Below are 16142 nucleotides of genomic sequence, written 5' to 3' on the forward strand. Positions count from 1 at the left end.
CGACATTTGTGCATAATTGGCCATTATTTGACCAGAAAAAGGACATTGCCCAGTCTAATAAGTATTGCCATTATTTTTGTCTTAAGCGTATATTAAAGCCATGCCTATGAACAAAAACACATGACACCAAATTGACTATGTCTTTTATTTAGTCATTGTGTACGGACTATATATCTTTTGTTATCTTATTCCGACAAGGAATGCGAAAATAAGTTTTGAGTACTCCATGAACAACGAATAACTAAAGTTAAAAAATAAAAACAATATTTATTTTTACCAAATAAATTGAGACGCCAATTAAGGCTTGGTTGTGCGAGCCGACGGGTAGTAATATATAGGCAAAGGGTCCCGCCGTGAGATTGACGTGGGTGGCCGCCAGGTGGGAGGGAAGCCGGAAGCTGACAAATCGGAGGCCCATTTGTTATCTCCAAAATTGACCTTAGGCTTTTTTTAATGCTAGAGAGGCCTCTCTTTCAAGCGTCAACTGGTAGCCTACGAGAACGAAACATTATTGCCACACGTGCAAAAGATAAGATACGCTTGGTTATCCGTGCGCAACTTTACAACCGACAAATTCTTTTTTGTATAGCTAGCCCTAGGAGCTATTGTTTGATTTCCTTCCTGCATAATTATTTGAAACCAGTATCAATTAAACTGGCTGCTTAATTGCTTTTGACAAATTAAATCGAATTTTTGTTCCTTTATGGGAATGAAAAATAATTAATGCCTTAATTAATTTAATTATCTTAACCGACAAATATGAATAAGAATCCAAAAAAATTTCAAAGCGAAGCAGTATTAATCCACATGGGAGAATTAATTTTTATAAGAAAAAAGTAGCGTAGTTGTCATTTTCTTAATTCAACCAAAAAATAAAAAGTTTCTCCAGTTGAATTTATAGTTCGAAGAATTAAACAGAAAAAGGTCTGATGAGAAGTCTTATCCTTAACATGATTTTCAACTTTTGGAGCCACTCAGTCAATCGTGGCTTGGACCCACCGTTCCATTTTCTTCCTTCCACAGCTTCAGCATCACCAGGGCTCCACCCTAACAACCAACACATTCAGATTTAAGGAATATTAATTCCTTAAATTTCCATGGTTAACCACCGCTTCGTTCAAAGGGTCAAAAGGACAGAAAAAGATTACAGTAATTAATTATTCTTCTCCCCTAGCTTAGTTTTCAGAATTTGTCAACAATTTTCTTTCTTAATTCTTTCCAAATAACTCACATCTTACCTATATCTTTAACTCTTCGCGTCAAGTAATTGTAAGCAAGTTACAAATTCTCTCATGACTAAGGTTTTTGGTTTTCTAACAGACACTGATCTTCAAGCTTTTAAATCACAAGATGACTTCATGAAAAAAAATTTGATATGTCATGTTATCTTTTTGAAGGTGTTAGGCCGTTAATAATTAGGATCAATTCTCAAATCTTACGTCTTCATTCGTTGGACACCTAGCTCTGTTTTTTTTTTTTTCACGTTTACGACATTTCCGAGAATTTCTTGACAGGAAAACGACCTTTACTTGAACCCTATTGATTCCCGGTTGCATTACAACCGAATAAAGTAAAGTAGTAGATTTTTTTTTTTCATCAAAATAGTTGAAGTAGAATTTTTTTAAAACTTTTTCCAGGTCCCCAGGCCATCTTGCCTTTCTCACTCTGATCTTCCTCAAAGGTTGTAGTCGCTGAAAAGTTGTTATATTAAGCTTTTTGGTCGGTAAAGATGGCTCTAAACAAGTGACAAGTCATAGGCAAAGGTGGATACAGGCTGGCTTGATTACAGCAGCGCAGGCAACGCTCTAGTGCGGGCGCCTATACTCTTTTAAGTTTTTACAGTATTTTAATTTAGACCGACCAACATGTAAAATTTTGTCTAAATTGATTTTTTATTTGATATTTAACCTTCTTGGAAGTTAAAAAAAGTAGCCAAGAATTGGACTTCCTGGAGGAAGCTTTCGAGTTCTGGAAGGGAATTTAAAGTTTGCAACTAAAACATTGTTATAAGGATAATGTGTACTTGGCAAATAGGTTAACATTCTCCTCCGGTTCTGGCCTACAGGAAAGAAAACAGTACTGAAAAGATGCATTCCCACCTTTCCTTGAGCTGAAATGACCCAAAAAAGTCAGAATGACAAAAATATTCGGGTATTTTAATGATATTATAACCTTATATTTATGCTTTGTAACCCTTGTAATTAAGCTTTCTTTTTCTTTTCTGTTTATTCCTTGTTTTCTTGTGCAAATCGAGCATATATTTATATTTCTCATAGAGCTGAGATGAGAAATTTAACATCAGTATTCAGGAAGAAATCAGAAAATACTGTGGTAGAGCCAAGTTATCTGCCTGCATATATCAGTGGTTATATAGCTTAAAGCAAAACCAAAAATCGTCATCACGAATTAATAAAGGAGTACTACTAGTCATTTGCTTAATCTTGAACAAATTTTTAGCGGAAGTGCATAGCTGGGTCAATACTGAAAGCCACTACACACAGGCGTGCAACACTTTAAAACCATAATTAAAATGAATGATTCAGATTAGTAAGAGTTAAAGACCTACTAACAGCAGAGTTTATTTAAATTGCCATCAAACACTTTAAAACCATAATTAAACTGCCGACACATGAAACCGGTTTTCATGATCTACAGCATTATGTCGAAATCTGAAACTGTTGAAGTACTGCATGCATGCTGTCCCCTTTCTCATCAATAATTTACTTTTCACCTGATTTATCAATGATTATATTAATTTACTGCAGAAGAAACAGTGATACCGATTTTTTTTTTTTTTTTGATAAAATTAAATGCATGTATATAACATATGGGCTGGGGGTAACAATTAGTGATTAACTTAATTAGAAGGTCACTTGGCCCAAAAGAAAATTGTGCACAGCTTAAGTACTTGTGCATAACGTCAACTCACAATAGCAGGGGAGCCCACTCATTTCTCCTAACTCGAGGAACATGTGGATGGGGCTTTGACAGCACTAGCTCTCTATCTGATACTCAGCGTGGGCTCAATTAAATTTTAAGCCCGGTTGAGACAAAAATTTCCAAATCCGATCGAGCTCGGCTGGAATAATTTCTCTTTATTTAAACATTAATTATATCTTTATAAATTTCTATGCTTAATAATATATATAACTACTAGTATATAAGGAGTATCTTTATACGTTTTTACTATTTTTATATTGATTCTATTTATAAAATTTGGGCATGTTTAGAAACCCAAATCGAACTCGATTTGTTCTTTTTTTTTTTTTTGAAGTATAGCAATTATTAGATAAGCTTGAGTTAACCGCTAAGCAATCTGCAAAGCATAACGGTAATTCAGAAAACCTAGCTATAGAATTGCAGTGAGTTTTCATATTTGCCATCTTAGCCTTTGGAATGTCATCTTGATGCATGGCAGCAACAATGGGCTTAATTAGATAGGATCAGTCCCAATCATGAAATATTGTTAGTAAACTATAATCCACTTCATTTCTTCCTACTAAATTAATATTACATTCTCTTGAGTACTGAAGTATAGGAACCTTCACAAAAATTTCTTGGAAGTTCCTCACCGGGACTGTGAATCTTAATTCAGATTGTGTTGTGTTGAGAGAAAACAGAACAATGCGCAGGTTCTTGCCAGAAATTAAGAGAAAACATACAAAAACACTAGTACTATATTAATACTTGTTTAATCCCATTTGTCTCTGCATGCCTTTTTAGAATTGAACGCAAGCTAGCATCCTGCATGCTTTCTTTTCTAATATATCAGGCTATCAGTCGATGTCACCAACATCCAACAACATTATCTTAACAACTTTGAGATGCCTTACTTTTCTCTATCTCATGTGAAAAGTTCCTGCAGACACATTTGGCCCCTAATTAGCTGTCATCATTTGTCCCATATCCGTACTCCGATGGATACTTTATAGTCCTTTTCCTCGAGATCTGAGATCAAATTTAGGATAAGTTGGTTTTTTATAGAATCAATATAAAGCCATGGTCAAGACTTTATTGGCCTCCATGGCCCCATCAGCCTGAATCCCCACGTACTCAAATTCTACTCAGAGAGACTCCATTGGTTCTTGTTTATTTCTTTGTCTTCGACGATGGCAAACCTGAATTTCAATGCTCTTCGAGACTTACATAATTCCGCTAATGACCTCCTTCACTCACCAATAATCAAGCGGGCGCTTGTTCTCCAGGGGCAAGAAAAATGGGTTCATCAAGTCTAAGAATCATCACTGAGAATGTTGGATGATTGTGGCATTTCCAGAGATGTTCTTTTGCTTGTCAAGGAACATGAACAAGACCTGCAATTCACTTTGCGCAGAGTAAGCACCGATGAGGCCGATATTGGAACCAAAATTGAAGTTTACAACCGATATGCAAAGCAACTAAAGAAAGAGACCCTCAAGTGTTTGCACTTGCTAAAAGGGATGAGAAACATGTCTATCACTTCTGACATATCACCTATTGACGATAATCTGTTGAAGGTTGTCGAGGTGCTAAGAGAAGTGAGAGTGACAGCTATATCTGTGGTGGAATCGCTACTGTCCCTCATTTCTATTCCCTGGTTGGATAGGAAATCAGCTAAAGGGTGTTTCGCATCAAAGTTCATGCGATCGAGTTGCCAGAGCTTTTATGATATAAGCGATGACATGGCAATTCAAAGCGCGAATAAAAGATTGGAGGCAGTGGAAATAACGATTGATGATCTTGAAGCCGAGGTAGAGTGCATGTTTAGACGTTTGATCCAGACTAGAGTTCTACGTCTCAACATACTTACGAACTAATTAAGACTATACCCTTAAATAACTATTCTTTTCCCGTGGCAATTGACCCAAGGTTGGCAATCATTGTTTTTACGGTTTGCTCACTCAGTTGTCATCCTAAAGCTTGGTAGATATATAGCCAGGTTTAGTTATTGAATAACCAACAGTTTTTGTATTCTTTGATTCTTAATTAATTGCAAATTTCATTTTTTTTTTTCAGTTTGATCGTTATCTATTTAGCAGGACTTCTATATTAATTGGAAATCTAAGCTAAAAGAAAACTATCTAGATTAAATTTCTGTTATAATCACATTTTCAAAAAGTTAAATATCAATTTGTCAAAATCTTATCATGTTAATTAATATTCAAAATCCAATTTAATTTAGTGTTCAATGTATATCTATCTGTTTAATATTTAGATTACGAAGCCGTTAAATATGACCAAAATATAATTTCTGTTCGAATATTAAGTTGGATAATAAAACTGTTAACCATCGCAGGCCCTTCTGAATTAAGCACAACAGGAAACCAATCACAAGCATTGCTGAAGTTTATAACTTAATTTGTATAGTTAAGTCAAATATTAAGAGCTTACTTTTAACTTTGAATGGTACCATTACAAAAGAAAAGATATAGAGGATACAATTATAATCAAGAATTATATTCATATAATCAATTTTATTACTTCTTAACAAAGTTATAATCATTAAATAATTCAATAACAAATTAAAATATAACTAGACAATAAAACTTGAATTTAGGGTCTCAGAATTTTAAAATGTAATTTCTTTCCATTTCTCTGACGCATGCAATTTGTAAAATAGCATAATGTTCATTAATCAATCGATAAAACTTTAAAGAAATGGGAGAACATAAAATATCCAGCTGCACGTCTCTTTTTTTTCTTTTTTTCAATTTTCTGATATTCTTTGTTTCTTTTTTTTTTTTTTTCATTGCCATGTGAATGCTGACTGTCTAGTTGGACAATAAACTTTTCTTCTCAATTGCGTAATGTTGAACTCACAATAAAATTTCTAACAGCTAGATTCTCTCATTTCAGAAATCTCCTTCTGCGCTTCCAGCAGTGATTAAAGCATGCGACTATCTTAAACAACAAGACAAATTAAGTTTGCACGTAACGATGTTTGATTGACATTGTATAAATCGATAATTGATGGCACATGTCTAGCTAGCGATATAGCAGCCAAAGCATCCAACATAGTTGCTTAGAATATGGTGTGGAGAAGGCCCCGTTGGGTGCCCAACAAAACAATTATGTGATGACAGCGTCGATGAGACCACTATCAAACAACTCGTGCTGACCATAAAGGAAGGATGAGGAAAAAAAAAAAAAAAAACGTAAGAGGTTCAGTCCTGTTTCCCCAAAACGAGCATTACAAGGCGATATGGATCTCGTTATATGGAATCCAAGTTTAACATTTTCCGTTTGTAGAGTGTTCTTTGAACAAACCAGCGTAAGACCTGCTGCTTGAATTAAGTTGAGACAGTCGGGCAATGACAACTATTGAAGAATCCAATTGTTTAATCTCAATTCTTTAGAACAATCAATAGGTAAGGTCGGGTGATCTACCTTTTTACGGGAATGAATAAAAAATTTGACTAACTTTTTTACGGAACTTAGTATCAAATATAGGCAGTTTAAATTAGAATTGTTATGTGTATCCTTCGTAGTTTGGTGGCTCAAAATCTTTAATTTAACTCCCATAACTTTCAAATCTGAATCTTTAATTTATCAAGACTCGATCAAGATCAGCTCCATTTTGATGTTACATTAGTCACCAAAATTGGCGTTCTCACGTAACCCATCAAAGAGAGGTTAAGTCTCGTCACACTTTGAGCTGGATCAAGTAAGCGTTAACATATGAGTGCCGTCTGCAAGTTCATTCTAGGTAACAGAATGTGTTTAAACAACAATATCCATAATTGACAAGCCATCGTCTGAGCGGACAAGTAACTTGCTTTCTAGATAATGAGTACATCAAATCACAGTCAGACCTACATACTGAGACATAATGCCTGGTTAGCTTCAATATTGAGATCCATAGCAGTTGATCGGTGATGATAAGGTTACCATCTGGTAAGTGGAGAATATTGCTCTGTGCCATTTGTTGTAAGAGTGTAGGAAAAATGTTTGGAGCGAAGGAGATATGAGTTGGGAAGGAGGGTTAGAAGAGGTTCCAGCTGTTGTGTTAAGGCACAGTAATTTAGGAGGATAGGTTAATATCATGAATACTTCAACTAAGCCTAAATCTACATTCAGCTGAATAAAGAGGTACACAAAAAACACATTCATCGATCAAGAAAATCCATGCTTACAAAGAAAAAAAACCATAATGTCAAAATGGAGTCTCATTTTTCATCTCATTATGCTACAATCCCTTTTCACAATCACTTTATTGAAACAGAAGAAATTAACAGAAGACATTCAAACCAGCTTCTGCACCAGCAACGCCTAATCAGATAATCTTCTTCAGGCTGCAGCCAAACACTGTTAGTTCCTTTCATGTCATACTGCATTCTTACAATACGAATGTAAATATTATCTAAACAAGAGGTTAAGAAGAGTACTGCAACGAGCTGTATGCACATCTTAATTGGCAACAAACACATGATATGGGGGCAAAAGTATGACAATTAGCCAGCAAATCAAATGAACATTAACATCATAAGACCTCCTAACTATGTGACAGAATAGGCAAACATAAAAAATTAAGGACTAACTAAATATCTAATAATGCCTATGCAAGTCCTCTGTTTGTCGCTTCTCTATTCTTGTTTTAATGATGATCCTTATGCATAAATATGCAAATGCCATCAATTACATGCCCAGTATAAGAGACCATAATGCCTTCAAGTTATATGGACTTAAATCACAAAATTGATAGTCATATATCTTAATGCAACGACCCATTGGATTTCATAATAAACTCCTAGTACAGAAGAACAAAAAACAAGTTTTCTATAACAATCTCCTATTACAGAAAAAACAAAAATAAAGTTTTCTATCATCAAGAATAAATGGCCCCCTTCTACTTGTGTTTGATTAACCACTCATAAATGCATGATTATAACAAAAAAAAAAAGGAAGCCAAACAAGTCAGGTTAAGCAATCACACGAAAAGAAAAACAGTACCTAATGTTTGTCTCCATGGTCGTGAGAATGTTCATCATGGCCCTCCCAAGGGTGTCGCCAACCCTAAGAGACACATGAAAAAATTCAGCCCAAGCATGAAAGGAAGTTACTGCAAATAAGGGCTGAACGCTGATCATGAAGAAAGTTGAACAGAGGTACTACTTCTTACCAATACTACAGGACCATCTTGTTTAGCTCTGTACAACACCCAAAACCTGAAACATCAAATTTTGAATTATATTCTATTCATCAGAAATATAATATAGAAAATTCAGCATAATATCCACCAGCATTTCCGCATCATCTTTATCAATGTTTGGAAGAAACTTCTCTAGTTATTATCTATTGATCAGAAGTATAATACAGAAAAGATAAACTCGGAGCAAAAACACAACCGAAAATATACATAATCCTTAATTAAAAAATTTCCATCCTAACCAGGCAGACAAGTGAAACCTAAGACATAAAACCCTCTGAGAATATGCAAGCAAAAAAATGAAAACTCTGAGAATCCAATTAATTTCGTCCAAATTCAAGGCCTTACTGTACTATATTTTTCAGCTAAAACCCCCAGTACTCAAGAAATTAACTTTCCAATTTCAAGGCATATCCATGACTTCTTATTCAACTGTGCTAATTGAAATTGCACCCAATTTCCTCAATGACTTAGCTTAACAGCATCATTTAATAAACTAAATCAAATAAAGCAAACCTCGCGGATCGGGATTATAATTAAGCGTGTTTTATACAATTAGGCACTTTAAAGAGAATATTGAATATTGATACGTAAGATAAAAAATCAAGATTCAGATTAATTCAAAGTAAAGAAGAAAAGGGAAAAAAAAAAGATTACCACATGATAGCGCACAAGCCCTTGCCGGTGACTACATGCCATCTCTTTGGGTGATGCAAAGTTACACCTTTATAAGTTGTGCTCCTTTCATGGCCTCCTCCCATCTCTCTTTCTCTCTGTCACTAAACCCTAAATCACCAGAAATGGTCCAAATGTTCGATGCTGAATTTCTTCTGGCTCGACTCGACTGTGAAGTTGATGACTTGATTGCCGGTTGCTTTGATTCCCAATTGTCGGATGAGAAATTGATCATCAAGCACAACTAAGGGCCCGACTGTTCTATGTTCTGGGTTGGATCCTGAACTAGTTTTGATATTGGGCTTTTGGGTCCTTATTCTCACGGATTCCACAAAACGAATTATTGAAACGCAAGCCCAAAAAAATTTAAAGGAAATAAAATTAAAAATTTTATGCAATCGGCTGGAGTTGAGAAACAAATGTTTACGGACTATAAGATGAAAAATCAATTTTGTAAATATATTAACCATTGCTTTAGAAGCTATGACTTTCAATTTAATGCAAGGGCCTAGCTTCGAAGTTCGGATTAGTTCCTTTGTATATACCTTTTTTTCCAAGGCATTCGGCTGGTTGGGCCTCACAGCATTAAGTGGCCAGATTGTTACGAATGGATTGGGTTTCTGTTATTGATGGTGCTTCAAGAGAGTTATATTATCCTTACAAATGTGAAAAATAATATTTTACAGTTAGTAGTTCAAGTTGTTAAAAATTAAATTATTAAGCCGAAATACATATTATAATAGTTTTTGAAAGTTCAAATTTAATTATTTTTCAGATGCATATTAAAAGTGAACTCCATGCAGCCTGGACGCTGCGCCCTTTTATATCTTGAATCGCAATTATGTGAAATCCATGTGGATTGTTAGGACCCTCACAACATGCTCAGCAAAATCCAAAACAAATCCACGTCCAAATCCATCTCTTCTATCCAATCAGCACATGGTTTTTGTTGAAACTCTAACTTCGATTGCTTTCTGCAAAAGAAGCAAATATATATATATATATATATATATATATATATATATATATATATATAGATTATAGTTCTGTGGCAGTGTTGTTCTTATCAGTTTCTGTTTACAAAACCAAAAAAAACTGACCATTATTCTTTTAACTGTCAGTGCTGCGGTTTGCTTAAATTGCTTATTCCAATGATCAGCATGGAGAAACTCTATCGCCCTTGCAAGGAAGTGGAAAACGATGGCTAACATTGGAAGAAGAACTTTATCACTCCCCAGGATAAACCGCAATTTAGCAAGGGCAGGCCATTTTGTTGTCTACTCTTTGGATGAGAGACTTTTCGTTGTACCTTTGCATATCTCTATACCAATGTTTTCAGAGAGCTCTTTAGAAATTTAGATTGTCAGAGGATGAGTTCGGATTGCCAAGATGGCCCAATTACTTTTCCATGCTACACAGGGGTATTGGAGCATGTCATCTCTTTGGTTCAAAGCCGTGTCTATGTAAGGATGAAGAAGGCATTGTTTGCCTTGCATCAATATTCCATAATTGCTTATGAACAGTTAAGTGTTACGAAGAATGGGATCCAACCTCATTAGTTTTGACCAATTAAAAGGCTTAAAGTTTTTTTTTTTTGTCATTGACATAAAAGAAGCCTACTTATATAAAGCCTTAAACAATAAAAAGGGGCTGTGTAATAGAGAAACATAAACTAAGTGAAAGAAGCAAAGCCAAAAATAATAGAGAGAAAAAGAAAAAGGAAGAGTTGATTTAATAAAAGTCGATCTGTAGTTCGATTGAGTTAAAATTTTGTCAGCAGATTAATGATTTAGAGTTTTACATTCTGAATGGTGAAGATTGAGTTTGAAGCTCTCTAGGAACAAATTTATAATGTATTTATTGAGTCACCTATTTGGTGACATTTCTTCAATTATCTTTTTAGCTGTTGATTAGCTTTATTTTTAGCTAGAAAAGAATTTTGTATATCCAATATTTGATAGTGGAGATTTTTTTGGTGGTTTGTGATTTTTTTTTCTTTTACACTGCAGGATTTTTCACATAAATCTTAAGGTACTTTATTTTTTATGCGTTGTTGATTGTTGTCTATTACTGTAGATTTATTGTAACATATTACTTTTGCATTATTATGTTTATTGCTTCATGCCTAACAAGTGGTATCAAAATAAAGGTTATTTTAAGATATCGATACAAAAACAACCAAAGACAGAAGTAAATTTTATTTGAGATCATGAAGTGTGATACAGATTTCATGATAAAATTGACAGCATCAAATTATTCAATTTGAAAGCTTATAATGAAAGATCATTTATATTGCAAAGATTTGTATGAGCTAGTATTGAGTGATTCAGTGAAATCAGTAGATAAGAAATATGAAAATTACAAGAAGTTAGGCAAAACAACGTTGGTTCCAATTAAAAAATAGGTTGATATCAGTGTGTTTCATTATGTAATGCAGGAGACAGATGCTTACATTGTTTGAAAAAAATTGGTAACATTGTATAAGAGAAAAACATGTATAAATAAAGTTATACTTGTTAAAAAGCTTGTAACTTTATAGTACAATGATGGACGATTGATTACAGAGTACGTTAGTGATTTTCAAGATATATTTAATTGGATGACTACTATAGAGCTTAAAATGGATGATAAAATAAATGTGTTATTTTTTTTGGGTTCATTGTCAGACAGTTGAAAAACTCTAGTTGTGACTGTTCTTAATTCAGCTCCTGATTATAATGTGACATTGGAGATGGTAAAAGATAATATGCTTAATGAAAAAGCAAAGCGAAAAGATTTAGACCCTAGGAATCAAACTTTGGTCATAAAGAATAAGGGTATAAACATTGATAGAGGTTAGAACTCAAAAGGTCGTAGTAAGTCTAAACATAGATTTAAGTCCAGAGATAAAGTGAAATACTTTCATTATGGTAAAGCAAGTCATATAAAGCGATACCGCAAAATCTTGAAGCAAGAGCGAAAAAATAAAAAAGGTAAAAGTTTAGATGTTGACAATGTTGTAGCAGTAAATTCAAATAGTGATTCAGTTACTTTGACTTGTACACATGGTGATTGTAATTATGTTGGTGATCTTAGCATTAAGTGGATAGTTGACACAGGAGCAACATATCATTGTGTTCTTAAGAAGTAATTGTTTATAACTTACAAAGTAAAAGACTTTAGTTATACCAAGATAAAAAATAAAAGTGTGTCACAGATTGTTGAGATTTATGATAGTATTGTACAAATTAGTACGGGCTGCATGTTAACTTTGAGAAATGTTAGATACATTTCAGATATGAGAATTGACTTGCTTGTTATTAATATCCTTGATGAGAAAAGATATGATAGTCGACAAAAAAATAAACAGTGAAAACTTCTCAAAAGATTTATAGTAGTTACAGGAGAAAAATTATGCTACACAATATATAAAACATAGATGCAATTAAATGACAACCAGATAAATGTCATTGAAAATGATGCTTCAGCAAACTTGTGGCACAAAAAGCTAGCACACATGAGTGAGAAGGGATTATAAGTGTGGGCAAGGCAATCCCTCATTCCATTGATCAAAGGTATGTCTCTCGATTCATGTGATCATTGTTTGTTTGGCAAGCATCATAGAGTTTATTTTCTTAAGAGTTCTCAACAAAAAGAAAATAAATTGAAATTGATTCATTCTAACATATGTGGTCTTATTGAGGTTGAGTTATTGATTGATAGCAGGTATTTTATTACTTTTATTGATGATCTTTCACGTAGATTTGGGTGTATATGTTAAAAAATAAAAGTCAGGTATTGCAGTATTTTCAAAAATTTTATGCCATGATGGAAAGGATAATAGGGCTGCCCTTAAAGTATATTCAGACTGATAATAATGAAGAATACACATATAAAAACTTTAAAAAATACTGTTCAAAGTATGGGATCATGCATGAAATGATAGAACTTAGAACACCATAGCATAATGATGTATAGCTGAAAGGATGAACCACATAATTGTGAAAAAAATCAGATGTATGTTGAGGATGGTAAAATTATCAAAGCCATTCTGGGATGAAGCAGTCAACACAGCTTGCTATTTGCTTAACAGATCACCATCAGTTCCTTTCGACTTTGACACTTCAGAAAGAATGTGGACAGGAAAAGATATTTTATATTTCACTTGAAACTTTTTTGGTGTAAAGCACTCATGCATGTGTTGAAAAAGCAGAAGTCAAAGCTTGATAGTAAAGTAACACAATATGTGTTTGTAGGATATAGTGATAAGAAATTTAGTTGTAGGATATGAGATTCAATGAAGAGAAAAAAAGTCAGAATCAAATATGTAGTCTTTCATAAAAAAAAATCATAACAGACCTCAAAATAAATAAGAAGACTATAGGAGTTACTGTTTAGTGTAATGTTTCAACACCAACAGAGGTTTCACAGGAAAGAGTCACAGACAGTGAATGAATAAGAAATAGAACTTGATGATATTATGAGCCAGCCATAGTTAGTGATAAGTCAGATGCAATTAGTTTTGACTAGGGAGAGCAATCCTCTCTACCTGAGAGTGTTAAACAAGGTGAGCAATTTTTGCCATCAAAGAGTGTTGAGCAAGGTGTGTAGTCTTTTTGACCAGAGAGTGTTGAGCAGAGAGAGTTACCTTTGACATCAGGTGGTATAGAGTTTTAGCCTAAGAGATCTACTAGAGAGCACAGACCATGTACCAGGTATCTAAGTTTAAATTTTATTTTAGTTACTAGTGATGAAAAGCCATAGAGCTTTCAAAATGTGTAGACTACTTTGGATAGAAAGCACCATTTAAAAATAATTAAAGAAAATGTCGAGTTGTTATAAAAAAATAGTACATATGATCTTATTAAACTTTGAAAAGAAAAAAAGCCGTTAAAGAATAAATGGATATTCAAGTTGAAAAATAATGGTGACAAACTAGTGAGGTACAAAGCTTGATTGGTGATAAAAAGTTTTTCTCAGAAATTAGGCATCAATTTTGATGTGATCTTTTCTCCAATTATGAAAATGAGTTTCATTCGAGTAATACTAGGATTAGCAGTTAGTTTGAATCTTTAGCTTACGTAACTTGATGTCAAAACTGCATTCTTGCAGGAGGATATTTATATGAATGAGCTTGAGAGTTTTAAAGTGAAAGAAAAAGAGCACTTAGTTTACAAAATGAAAAAAAGCTTGTATGACTTGAAAGAAGCTCCATAATAGTGGTACAAAAAGTTTGATTCTTTTATGATGAGTCACGCTATAAAAGAACGGTAGCGGATTCTTGTGTGTGTGTCAAAAAATTTTTTTATGGTAACTTCATTATTCTCTTATTATATGTTAATGATATGTTGATTTTGGAAACAGATATTGGTATGGTTTGTAGGTTGAAAAAACAATTGTCTAAAGCTTTAACATAAAGAATTTAGGTCCAGCAAAGCAGATTCTCAGTATAGACATTATCCGAGATAAGAGAGCTAAAAAATTATGATTATCACAAGAAAAATATGTTAAATGGGTGTTTAATAGATTCAATATACAACATGCTAAATTAGTTAGTAATCAACTTGTCAATTATTTTCATCTGAGTAAGAAATCTTGTCTGTTGACTAAGAAAAAACAACTAACTATGTCTAGTATTTCTTATTCTTTTGTAGTCAATTTTTAATGTATCTTATAGTTTGAATACAGTCTGACATTGCCCAGGCAGTTGGTGTAGTGAGCAAATTCTTTTAATTCGAGAAAAGTTCACTGAAAAGTAGTGAAAAAGATTTTCAGTTATTTGAGGGGCGCTTAAAAAATGTGCTTGAGTGGATAAAATGATTTATTGATGTTGATATGGTAGGTGACATTGATGATAAAAAATATACTTCATGATATTTGTTCATGTTTACAGGATGAGTTGTTTCTTGGCAGTCTAAGTTATAAAAGTGTATTACCTTATCAACTACGAAGGCTGAGTCTATTGTAGCAATTGAAGTAGGTAAAGAAATGATTTGGATGAAATATTTTCTTCTTAAATTGAGGTTAAATCAGAAAGCGTATGTGATATTTTGTAATAGCCAAAATACTTTAGATTTGAGTAAAAACGTCATGTACCATATTAAAATGAAGTATATTAATGTTAGATATCACTAGTTACATTCGGTGATTAAGTAATAGCAGATGCTATTGAAGAAAATCTACACTAATAAGAATGTAGCAGATATGTTGACTAATATACTTCTTAAGAAAAAGCTTGAGCTCTACCGTAACTTGATCGAAATGAGTTCTTTGGCTAAGGTAAGTTTCAAATGAAACTACTATGATGATAAATCTCCTTCTAATGAGACTAGAGGGGGAGATTATTAGGAAGAGTGGGATCCAACCCCATTGGTTTTGGCCAATGCCTAAAGTTTTTTTTTTTTGTCTTTGACCTAAGAGAACCTTATTTATATAAAGCTTTAAACAATAAAAAGGGGGTTGTGTAATAGAGAAATAGAATGTGGTGGCACCAAAACCAAGAGAAAAAAGAAAAACAAAAAAAAAAATAGAGAGAAAATGGAGAAGGGAGAGTCGGTTTAACAAAAATTGATCCTTAGTCCGATTGAATTAAAATTTTGTAAGCAAGTTTATGATTCAGAGTTTTATATTTTGAATAGTAAAAATCAGATCTAAAGCTCTCTAGGAACAAATCCATGGTGTATTTGTTGAGTCACCTATTCGATGAATTTTTTCAATTATCTCTTTAGTTATTAATTAACTTTAGTTTTAGTTAGAGAAGAACTTTGTACATCTATTATTTGATAGTGAAGATTTTTTTATAATCCGTGATTTTTTTCCTCTATACTAGAGAATTTTTCATGTAAATCTTGATGTGTTTTTTTTTACATTGTTGATTATTATCTATTACTGTGAGTTTATTACGATATATTATTTCTATATTATTGTGTTTATTGCTTTAGGCCTAACATTAAATTGGTGTCAAGCCACCATGAAAAATAAATTTTGGTTTGCAATTGCTCCCTTTTAGCATAAATGTGTCCATGCTTAATAAAAAGAGGAAATTAATTAAGCACCAAAAAATGTGGAAATTCTGATAATTAATTCGCCTTGGATGGTTTTGTACTTCAATTAGAAGTTACTTTTGTGTTTGATTTAGAGCTTGTTTGGCAGGAAAAAAAAAATCCATGAAGAAGCTATATGTTAGGCCGCGGTTAGAAACATTTCTCGGAAGGTGAGATGGATAGAGAAGACGATGTGGGAGCTAATGTACTCTTCTTCTTCCTCTCTCTCTTTTTTTTTTTTTTTTTTTTTTTTTGCTTTTGAATGAACAAAAGCTTCTTTTTACAAGTATGTTACATACATACATTATATTGTATGGTAA

At 33.2% G+C, this 16142-nt stretch overlaps 2 protein-coding genes across 3 annotated transcripts; one reads left to right on the forward strand and one right to left on the reverse strand.

Annotated features, from left to right (window-relative positions):
* Window positions 1–3831: 3831 nt before the first annotated feature.
* On the forward strand, window positions 3832–4870 carry LOC111300491 (uncharacterized). Its single transcript, XM_022896126.2, has one exon. It carries the CDS (start codon window positions 4251–4253, stop codon window positions 4794–4796), a length of 546 nt encoding a protein of 181 aa, XP_022751861.1. The 5' UTR covers window positions 3832–4250; the 3' UTR covers window positions 4797–4870.
* Window positions 4871–7069: 2199 nt separating this feature from the next.
* LOC111300502 (NADH dehydrogenase [ubiquinone] 1 beta subcomplex subunit 2-like) lies at window positions 7070–9024 on the reverse strand. 2 transcript variants are annotated; one of them, XM_022896142.2, is made up of 4 exons: window positions 8783–9024; window positions 8099–8144; window positions 7930–7992; window positions 7070–7284 (listed from the first exon to the last, which is right to left on the reverse strand). In XM_022896142.2, the coding sequence occupies exons 1-3, from the start codon at window positions 8884–8886 to the stop codon at window positions 7930–7932; spliced, it is 213 nt and encodes a 70-aa protein (XP_022751877.1). In that variant the 5' UTR covers window positions 8887–9024; the 3' UTR covers window positions 7070–7284. The 2 variants fall into 2 exon arrangements, with proteins under 2 accessions (XP_022751877.1, XP_022751871.1); XM_022896136.2 differs by having other exon boundaries at window positions 7070–7271; window positions 8783–9021.
* Window positions 9025–16142: the final 7118 nt, after the last annotated feature.

This window comes from Durio zibethinus, chromosome 3 (assembly GCF_047325235.1).
Source record: "Durio zibethinus cultivar Kanyao isolate XHJ-2024 chromosome 3, ASM4732523v1, whole genome shotgun sequence".
Lineage (NCBI taxonomy): Eukaryota > Viridiplantae > Streptophyta > Magnoliopsida > Malvales > Malvaceae > Durio > Durio zibethinus.

Excerpts from the sequence above, each read along its gene's own strand:
- LOC111300491 (XM_022896126.2), top strand. The coding sequence starts at position 4,251 with ATGTTGGATGATTGTGGCATTTCCAGAGATGTTCTTTTGCTTGTCAAG.
- LOC111300502 (XM_022896142.2), bottom strand. The coding sequence starts at position 8,886 with ATGGGAGGAGGCCATGAAAGGAGCACAACTTATAAAGGTGTAACTTTG. Across the intron at positions 8,145-8,782 it reads GGCTTGTGCGCTATCATGTG|GTTTTGGGTGTTGTACAGAG; the intron begins GTAATCTTTTTT and ends TTGATGTTTCAG. Across the intron at positions 7,993-8,098 it reads AAGATGGTCCTGTAGTATTG|GGTTGGCGACACCCTTGGGA; the intron begins GTAAGAAGTAGT and ends TGTGTCTCTTAG.